Source organism: Eulemur rufifrons, chromosome 19, assembly GCF_041146395.1.
Source record: "Eulemur rufifrons isolate Redbay chromosome 19, OSU_ERuf_1, whole genome shotgun sequence".
Lineage (NCBI taxonomy): Eukaryota > Metazoa > Chordata > Mammalia > Primates > Lemuridae > Eulemur > Eulemur rufifrons.
Window position 1 is genome coordinate 48,368,537 of NC_091001.1, and position 10,424 is coordinate 48,378,960.

Consider the following 10,424-nt stretch of genomic DNA (forward strand, 5'->3'; position numbering starts at 1 on the left):
TGACACGAACAGGATTAAACAACCTTACAGCAGGCCCAATAATTGAAGTTTTCCTGAATTATGGGTAAGATTACAATAATTCCAGGGTTAAAGGTACATAAATGATATTTCAGGTCGTATTCATACTAAAGTACTGTTAAAGAATGATGGACACAATTAAGGTAGAACCTAGCATTTTATTTAGATCTTCATTAAACTGTTGGAATTGAGAACCAGACATACGTAATAAACCTCCAAAAATAGATCCTGAAAGGCACTTTCTGCTTAGGGCAAGCAGTCATGGAATAAGCATGTAAACAAGCTGGCTTCTCTGTACCACACCAGCCAAGTCAGCTTTCTCCATGGCCAGCCGCACCAGCTCTGCCCTCCCCTTCTGTTAACACCAGCCAGACCCCCTGTAGGTCTAACCCAAGGTTTTTCTGTAGGACACCTTGGCCTACCTGGGAATGCTGGAAACATGTTGTTAAAGGAATCATGGTGTTGAGAGAGAGAAAAAAAAAAAAGAAAAAAAAAAAAATTTTTAAAAGCTGCCATCTGAGGTGATGGCTTCTCTGTACTTACGCCATACCCCAGAATACAATAAATAAGCAATTAGAAAACGTTCAAGTATGAAGGGATTTCCTCCTCCCCGCCAAAAGCACTGCTCTCTGAAGGAAGCTGGTTTCTCTGTAGCTACACCAGCTGTTCAGAAAGCTCATTGGACCTGGTTTTGAAAATAAAACAAAGTTAAAACCCTGGGAGGAGTTATTGTGCAGTGGAGTACTCAGCCTTTCTTATAAAGAAAAAAAAAAGTTATCTGGTACCAAAGTGTGCAACCTACAGACCCTCAGGTACTACCCTGTGACTTCTCTGTATGACATCACAAGGGTGCCAAGTGCCTGTTTTTCTAGAGCTAGGAGTTGGTGAGGTTTGGCTAGTGCTGAAACCATGCATAGGATTGGTTTACTAAATAAAAACCTTATTACGTACGTCCTCCAAAAGACAGCTGAAAGTGGAGACATTTCTATTTGGTGCTGTTAAAGAGGTGGCAATTAAGAGCATAAGCACCAGGGAGATGGTTTAATGGTAACTGCCTTTTTTTTTTTTGATGTCAGGCTAGAGCTCCAAATGGGAACTTGCGTTACATGCAAGATTGATTGGATAGGGAACACTCCCTGACAAAGAGCTACATAATTAGAAATGGATCAAGTTACAGGGAGGATAAGGGAAGGTTTCACATTCATAAGAGCTCAAGACATTACAAATTCATGCTGACAGGGCTGTGGCATTGCCAGACAGGCTATAGTGGAACTACAGGTACTTTACGTGCACATTACAAGGACATTTTCAGCATCTGGTGGGAAAGTCAATGCAATTAGGACTTTGGAGCATTGGGTGAGAGGGCACAAGGGTTCAATTTCGAAGCATTATTTACTACAGTGTTGTTTGTTTCTAGGCAGTTACATGGATCACCTATGCTCACTAAATTCATTATAATGGTGAACAAAACACCTAGGGACAGAATAGCAAGCCCAACTTACAGTCCCCCACAAAAGCTAAAATTCATGTCATTGACTAGAGTGACTGCAACTGATCAGGAGCTGAAAGAGGACAGGAAAACTTAGGAAGAAGGGCCCTTTCCCTCAGAGCTTGAAGGCTTCTCTGTAGCCTACGCCAACAAGTCTGGGGAAAAAAGGCTAACACTTTCAATATTTAAGCTTTTTGGGCACTTCCCATGGGAAGCTGTCCCTACCAAAGTGGCCATAGGCTGCAGTCCTCTGATAAATTGGCTTCTTCAGATCCAGATCCCTGGAATATACAAGTCCGTAACTTAATATGTAGCATTCAATTAAAATAAAGCAAAACAATCAGCAAGACTCATTTTCAAGGGCTCTGGCAAATGAGTTCAGTTCTCTGGGATATGCTAGGAAGAAAGTTTGTGGCAAAAGTGTTACTTCCCTGGTGTCCAAACTCCTTGCACAGTCCTTATTAGTAACTATAGTTCTTGTTTTTCCATCCTTGGCTCAACAAATATGAAAACTTGTCATTATTCTGAGAAATTCAATTGTCAACAGCTCATCTGATACCATATAATACTTACCAAGGTCCCACTACCCACACCCTACCATATTTTTTTTCTTTATAACAAGCCATGAACATCCCATTTATCTTTATTAGTTTCTTAATGTAAACCACCTCAGGTAAGATGAGCACAAAATCAAACGTGGAGGACTTTCTAGGGTGGTTAGTCTAAGCCATGGACCACTGTAATTTTAGATTTCTCAAATAACTAAGCCTATTGAGAAGTCAGTTTAAAACATCAGCATGTCCTAGGAATTAAAATGTGTTCCCCCACTTGAGTCTTTCTTCACACCTTTACCTCCTCACATTTTAGTAGTATATATGTGTATACACCCACGCCCTCAATTTTCACTAGCAATAGGCTTTACCATCTTTACCTGACAATGACCCCAGGGCGGAGATCAAAATTCTTCTTCACAATCTCTAATAGCTCTCTCTCACTCTTCTGAGAGGTACCATAATGGAAAATGGAGATAGACAATGGATGAGAAACTCCAATAGCATAAGAGACCTAAAAGGATTCAAATGTCATAAGAGTCAGTGATTGAAAGAGCCATACAACTTGTGTAATACACTGGTATAAAACTGACAAGCAGTTAAGCAGATTACTAAATACCCTCCCACTTACATGACTTTTAATTACTTCAGTTATGTAAAAGAATATATACCTGAACAAGAACCCTCCTGCACAGACCTCCTTTAACAAGGGATTTTGCTACCCAACGAGCAGCATAAGCAGCTGAACGGTCCACCTTGGTATAATCCTTTCCTGAAAAGGCACCTCCTCCATGAGCTCCCCAACCGCCATAAGTGTCCACAATGATTTTCCGGCCAGTCAAACCAGCATCACCCTGAAATTACAGGATTTAAGTCACTCTATGCCTAATCCTTTCCAACACAGTGGTTCCAGATTAAGTTGCCTACTCTGTATGACTCAACAAATGTCCTCAGATGATTCACATGTAGGCTTCAGAAAGCCTAGAAAAAAGGTGGTAGTAGGCAAAACTTTGTAAGTAACCAAAGATCCAGAAAAATACACTGAATTGACATTACCTGAGGCCCACCAATAACAAATCTGCCACTTGGCTGCAGGTGGTAGATTGTATCTTCATCAAGATATTTTGCAGGTACAACAGCTTTGATGACTTTCTCCTTTAGGGCATCCCTCATCTCATCGAGACAAACTTCTTCATCATGCTGAACAGATATGACGATTGTGTGGACTCTGATGGGAAGCACAGCACCTCGATCCTGCATATACTGCACAGTCACCTAACAGCAACACAGTTCATCAGAACATCAGTCTACCAAACAATAGCTGTATACTTGGTTCTCTACCTTAAGTTACAAAACAGCAAAACACAAGTGCTATTCTTTTTTCAGTTAGCCAGCTATAATTAACTTTATGTATTTTCTGTGCTGATTTAACATGTGAGACAATCTAGCTTTATGATCACTTACTTGAGTTTTAGAATCTGGGCGTAACCAAGGCAAAGTGCCATTGCGGCGTAGTTCTGCTAGTTTGGCATTGAGCTTGTGTGCTAAGACAATGGTTAAAGGCATACATTCCTCAGTTTCATCAGTGGCATAGCCAAACATCAAGCCCTAAAAAAGAATGTCACCAAATGTGATCAATTCAAGCTTTAGAACTTAACGGCAGAAAAGAGATGAAGAAAGCTTCCACACTGCCAGGATACCTGGTCTCCAGCACCAATGTCTTCCTCATTCCGGTCAAGATGAACACCTTGAGCAATATCTGGTGACTGTTGCTCCAAGGCTACCAGCACATTACAAGTCTTGTAGTCAAACCCTACAAACAAAAACCACAATGTCTTGTTTAGAAGGAAAAAAAAAAAAAAAAAAAAAAAGAGGTCACAGCAGTACCTTATTTGGAGTTCCAAATACTGCTAAAGAAATCAGATATATCCAAAACATCATTATACCTTTTAGAAAATGCAATAGGGGTGGAACAAAAGGCTTAACGAGTATAGTAAAACCACATAACTCAAGTTAGTGATTAGCAGGAACATTCTAAAAGATAGTTTCTTCATTCAGCACTAGCTTTATCTGGAAAAATAAGCTCAGGAAAACAAAATCATTAAGACACACCTTTGGAAGAATCATCATATCCAATGTGTTTAATGGCTTCACGAACCACTTTCTGGTAGTCAACAGCAGCTCTGGATGTAATTTCCCCAGCAAGAAGGATCATTCCAGTCTTAGCAACAGTTTCTAATAAAAGAGAGATTCAACCCAACCTCACTTTTATAAAATAACTTTCATGATGTTACCTTTTTATATCAGTTGATAAGCAAGCACATGTTCTGAACCTACCACAAGCCACTTTGGCATCAGGGTCCTGCTGAAGGTGCGCATCAAGGACAGCATCACTGATCTGGTCACAAATTTTATCTGGAAAAGAAATTCCTGGCTCAATTTCTTTAACTTACCATCAGCATAAGTATGTCATGACCCACCATTCCCTATCACTCCACTGTAAAATCTTTGGAGGTTTTTAAAAAGCCATGTTAAAATGTGACATATAACCATCCTGAAGTCAACAATTCAGTGGCATTAAGTATGGAGATCTTAAATGCTGTCTAATTAAAGCACTGCTTTATCAGAAGCCATTTGCCTGAATAATAAATGCTGGATCCTTGTTCTGCACTTGGTTTTTTTCTGCCTTACAAATTAAAAAAAATAAAAAGATGTTGGATACAGTGCTACATGTTACTTGAAAACTTGACAACACAGTTCTAACAGTGGCACAAGCTCACCAATTCAGATAAGCCACAACGCCCCCCAACATATTTAATATATATCTTAACCCTTTATGATACAGGCACTTTACCCTCAAAATTTACATTTGCATTGTAACTCCAACTAGAAGGGTGAACTGTTTAGTTTATCTATTTCTTAAAGAATAGTACTTCCCCTACATCATACCCGACATTCAATTCCATAAGTGCAAAGCCCCCGTGCACCTAGAGGTCTGGTAGAACTGAGGCACCACATGCAGACGTCTCTAGAATCTTAAGGCCAATTAGAGCAACAAGACAATTCAATTAAAGAGTTAAACAAAGAAAGGCACTTTATTAACAAAAGGAATAAAATAGCAAATATTTGATTTTGTTAGAGAAGCTGTCCAGGAACAAGTGCTCAACAGACTGGAAAACGCCCAAATGTATTCTGTATCATTGAGTTTCTCCCCAGTGTATTTGTCATCTGTTTTGGGGAAGGGGGGAGAATATTCCCCCAAATTCAGATTCACTTTGCCAGGCTCTCTTTAATCATGCAGAACAGAATCCAAGCAAAACGTGTATATATATATACTGCACCCAAGTCAGAGGCTCAAGACTTCTAGCTACCAACTATTTTAACACCTGACGTTCGGCACTCATCAGGATCTTGGGTCTGTCCTCTTACCACTACGTTGCATGTGGGATTTCGTCATAGGCACGTAGGCTAACTAGAAAAACGGATCCTAAAGCCATCAGAATAGAGAGCTACGTTTCTGTGGTCACCCTAAGGCAAAAGCAGCCTAAATAGCAAAATAACGATCTTTACTAGGTGATGTATTCAGGCTGAGATCGAAGATTCCTGGAAACAGCTTCACTCCTTGACGTGTAAATTGATCCCCATAATGGCGGTTCAGCGGACAAAGCCCTGAGAAGGAAATCTTAAGCACAACCTTGCCTTAACGGTAAAGCACCGAAGACTTTAAAAGGAAACCCAACGCAATGGCAGCTATTAATTCATGCTCCCCATCCTTTTCACGTATGGTCCAAATAAGGACTGTCTTCTCCAACAAGCGCTATATTTAGTTGGAGTCTGTCACCTTGAAGGCAAAGCCCCATTCGCCGAAGGGCACGTCCGTATTCCTTACTGTGCAGTAATGACCGAAACCACGGAGACAGACAGACAGAAGACATCCCCAGGCACGGGCACCCCACCCAGCAAACCGAGGGCTCGGGCAGCCGGGGAGGCCCACGGCTTCCCCTAGCCCAGCTGCCACATGCGGCAAACACGTGGTTGCCGCTGCAATGCGGGGCGCGCGCTCCCGAGGGCCGGACGCGAGCAGACGGGGCGGGTCGCCTACTCGAGGTTTTTCAGACTGCCAGGCCGAGGGGAGTTAAAAATGCCCTCCCGGAACAGAACTCAAGCTGCCGCGGCCCCCGCCCTTCTCGTTTTCTGGAATCTTCCGCATGCCGAGGCGCGCGGCCGGAAGGGAGGGGAAAAGAGAGGAGGCGGAGGGGGAGGGGAGCGGCGGCCACGCGCTCGGCACCGGCACCGCCACGAGGAAGGCGCGCGGCCGCCGCTCTCCCCACCGCCCGGCGGACTGGGCACCCCGTGCGGGCGCCGCCATCAGCCGGCCCTTCCCGGCCCGGCCCCCAGTTCGCTCGGGGCCTGGTCACCTCACCTGGGTGGCCTTCCCCCACAGACTCTGAGGTGAAGAGGAATGTGCCCTCCTCGATGAACGCCTCGTGCAAGCCGTTGAGCTGCCCGTTCATGTTGGTGTCGGTGAGTGAAAGTGGCGTTGACGAGTAGGAGCAGCGGCGAGGCGGCGACTGCGAAACGTGCAGGCAGAAGACGGCACTCTACCAAAAGCGGGCGGGCGGCGCGGGGCGAACGAGGCGGCGGGCGGCGCGGCCCAGTATTTATACAGAGGCGCCAGCGCGCGCCCAGCCCGGGCCCCGCCCCTCAGCGCCGCGCGCCAATGCGCCACTCGCGCGGGGGTCGGGGAGAAAGGGCAGTGCGCCCAGCCGAGCCCGGGCTGAACCACTCTGCGAGGCGGGGGGAGGCAGCGAAGGAGACCCGCTCCTCCAGGGAATATTTAGCTATCTCAAGCACGTATAAAACAACGAGCAGGTGGAAACGTGAGTGGGGTGGGCTTTTGTACCCTTCCGTGTTCGATGTGGGAGGAAAAGCGACCAGGGCTTTATGGACTGGTTCCCCTGTGTTATGACATGGCACCTCCCTTCCGACCGTTGGCCGGGAGATCTGTGCCGGAGGGCGCGTCCCCCAGCGGTGGCAGCTGGAATCGCGGAGGTTTTGTGCTCTGGCTCTTTCTAGGGGTCTTTCTGGCCGCCCCACCCCGCCTTTGGATACCGGGTGACAGTGGCTCTCGGACCTGCGAAAGTGGCCATCTTGGCCGGTCAGCGTACGATTCTTAGCACGGCCTTATTCGTCCCGGCCCTGCTCGCTGCTAGCTGCTAGAAATTACGAGGGGCGCCGGCCCAGTTGCTAATAATTTCTTGGTTAATGACTCTGGAGAAAATGGCCCGAAAGCAGATTAATGAGAGTGCTGTCATCGATTTAAGCAATTGCAAGCCTCCCCCCATCCCCAGCGCTGAAGTTTCTGAGAGGGACCCTCACCCTTGTTGGCCCTAAAGTGAAGGCCGCGCTCCATCCTTTTCTCCGTCAGGGAGAAAGGAGGCCGCTCCCAAAGCCGTCCTTTTACTGGCAGTGACTTTGAGAGGGGGAAACATGTTTAGACTGTCATTTCAATGTTCTGATCGGGAGAATGTTGAACAAATATTTATTTTTCTTGGGAAGAGGAAAGCCCTATTCAAGCCCTTGAATGTGCTTGAACAGATCTCTTCACTAGGTGAAATGGTCTCTTTCATGCAGCTTTCATTTTAAAACGTCCACCTGCGTTTGTCCCAGTTTTGCCCAATAAAAGAAGTATAGAGAAAGAAGGAAAAAAGAGCAAAACAAAACTTGAGCTAAGAAGAAGCAGGGAGTCAGGAACCGATTTCGTGGTGTCCCATTTGGAAGGAGCCCACAGTGAGGGCGGACGTCACTTCAGCTCATGCAGGGGGCTGGTGGTGTGGTGGCCCAAGCAGAGCGCGTGACAGGAACGTGACAGGAACGCCTGGCTTAATGACGTTGTTAGGGCACAGCCTGCTCCTAGCATGGGAGGCACTTTACACTGGGGAGATGAACAAGACCCTTGTAACAGCCTGTCCAGCTGCCTATTGCCCAGAGAACTAGGTAAATTCTGAAGAACAATCCTCTCCGCCCGTGCGGGAGGGAAGGTGGGAGTTTGCCAAAGACTCACCGGGAAACAAAGGAAGCACTTGAGCTATTCTGTGCTAGGGGCTTCCACAAAGACGTAAAGAAAGGGCTGATCTCCAGACTTCATGACCACATCCATGATTGCTCAAAGCAGGCAGCAAGAAAAGGTTAAATCACAAAAGAGACAATAGATATGTTATTTTCATTTGTTGGATTTTGCTTTTCAAAGTAACCCTTCACGGAAAAGTAACTATATAAGACTATTTCATCTTTTTTATTGTTGTTTTAGTGATATTTCTTTTTTTTTTTTAAAGCAGAATGCCAATTTATTAACTTACCATGAGTAATAAAATTGTCAACTGGAACAAAATGCATGTGTAGGCTGGTCAGTGCATTATCTCTCAGCATAAAAACGTATATGGGAAGCCAGAATATAATTAGAAAGTTATTTTATTAATAGGAAGTCAGAACATGGGATTAGTTAAATTCCATGATTAGCTCGTTAAACCCTGATACCCTATGCTACGAACTCCACAGTGGGGCTATTCCTGCCAAGAAGATTAGAATCAGCTATACATGCTTGCTTACCTATGTCTCTTTCATGCTCACAGTATGTCCTTATAACAGTGGTTAAGAGTAGGGGTTTCGGAGTCATGTCTCTGCCACTTATTAACAGTGTTGAGCAAACAACTTGAGCTCTTTATTCCTTAGTGTCCTCAGTCTGTAAAATTGGGATAATAATGGTACTATCATAGGCTTGTTTCAAGGATTAAATGAAATCATGCAAGTAAAGTCTTTAGCAAAGTATCGAGCACATAATAAGTATTTTAAAAATGTTAGCTGTAAAAAATTAGCTGTATTTCCTATGAATTACTTTTCAGTGGCTTCCAATTGCTGTTAGGATAAAGACTAAAATCCCTGCCAGGCGTGGTGCTGGCATCTGTAGTCCCAGCTGTTTGGGCGGCGGAGGTGGGAGGGTCTCTTGAGCCCAGGAGTTCAAGACCAGTCTCGGTAACATAGTGAGACTCCCATCTCTAAAAAAAAAAAAAAAAAAAAAAACCCTACATACTCTTAGAGACCTAAGTGTGATTTGACTGCTACTTCTTCAATCTCATCTTGTGCAACACTCCCCTCTTTCGGTCTTCTACTTTGAATTTCTTTTAGTAACAATTAAATGTATTAATTGCTTAATATCAAAACAAAGCAGGACACATTTTCATTGATTTTATATTATTCATATTGTCCCTTCCTCCCTTCCACAAATATTTATGAGCACATCTATGAGGCAGACTCAGGGACTGATGCTATGACAATCCTGGTCTCTACTCACTGAGAGATCTAAATGAGGGGAGATGCCTGGCTAACTCCTTCTTATCCTTCCTACCTAAGCTCAGCTGCTACTTCCTGAATGAAGCCTTCGCCTAAAAGATTTGTCACAGAGTCCTATGGTTTTCTTCATGACACCAAGTGCAGTTTGAAATTACAGATTTGGTGATTATTTGATGAATGTCTCCAACTCCCAATTAGGTTTGTAAGTTACATGATAATGAGAAGGTGGACTGTTTTGCTCAAGCTTTGTTGCTACATGCTTGGCACACACAGGTACTCAAGAATGTTCAAGAGAGACAGAGAAGAGAGGGAGGAAGGGAAGGAAACAAAGGAAAAGCAAATGAATATAAAGAATGGCAGTAGGAAATAGAGAAATAAGAGACCCTGGTGATCATATAAAATGAAGGACAAGAGGTCCTGTCCTGCTTTGTTTTAGTCACAAGTATTGTAATTAATAAAATTGAGAGCTCTTTACTAACAGAAGTGCATGACCATCCTATTATGAGAGGGATGAGATTTCCGATTTCGTAGATTAGTGCCCTAATGGCAAAATAAACCAGGAGAAATTACTGGTTTGTTTCATACCTCATTAATGAGATTTGTTGAATATGAAATGTTGTAAAGCATATAGAAAAAATCTAATCGCTGTCTAAAGGCTCCAGATTTCTTAACCCAGAGAACATTATGTAGCAGTAGTCCTGTGAAAAAGGGAAAGTTGGAATTAGATAAACTGGTATTTGTTATAAGGTTTTTTTGAAGTAGCCGGCACCAGAGAAAGAAAGACGAGCAGAGTTGAAAGGGATAAGTAAAGAGGCTTTATTGGAGCGCTCCTGGGTGAGGGTAACAGGTCCGAGAGAGGGACCCGGGGCGAGCCTCACAGTCCCACGAGTGGAACTAGAGAAGCCGCCCCGCCCAGAAGTCTGAGTGGGTTTACATATGTTTTTAGGGATGGGGGATGGGAACTTCTTTGGCCAGGAGATGTTGGTGCGAGGAGTGAAAAATTTCTTTGTTTCAGC

General features: G+C 44.1%; 1 protein-coding gene across 1 annotated transcript; it reads right to left on the reverse strand.

The window, feature by feature from the left end:
* Positions 1–156: 156 nt before the first annotated feature.
* Positions 157–6,692, reverse strand: MAT2A (methionine adenosyltransferase 2A). Its single transcript, XM_069495214.1, has 9 exons — positions 6,482–6,692; positions 4,396–4,473; positions 4,171–4,293; positions 3,759–3,871; positions 3,523–3,666; positions 3,115–3,333; positions 2,730–2,912; positions 2,439–2,572; positions 157–1,788 (listed from the first exon to the last, which is right to left on the reverse strand). Exons 1-9 carry the CDS (start codon positions 6,570–6,572, stop codon positions 1,686–1,688), a joined length of 1,188 nt encoding a protein of 395 aa, XP_069351315.1. The 5' UTR covers positions 6,573–6,692; the 3' UTR covers positions 157–1,685.
* Positions 6,693–10,424: the final 3,732 nt, after the last annotated feature.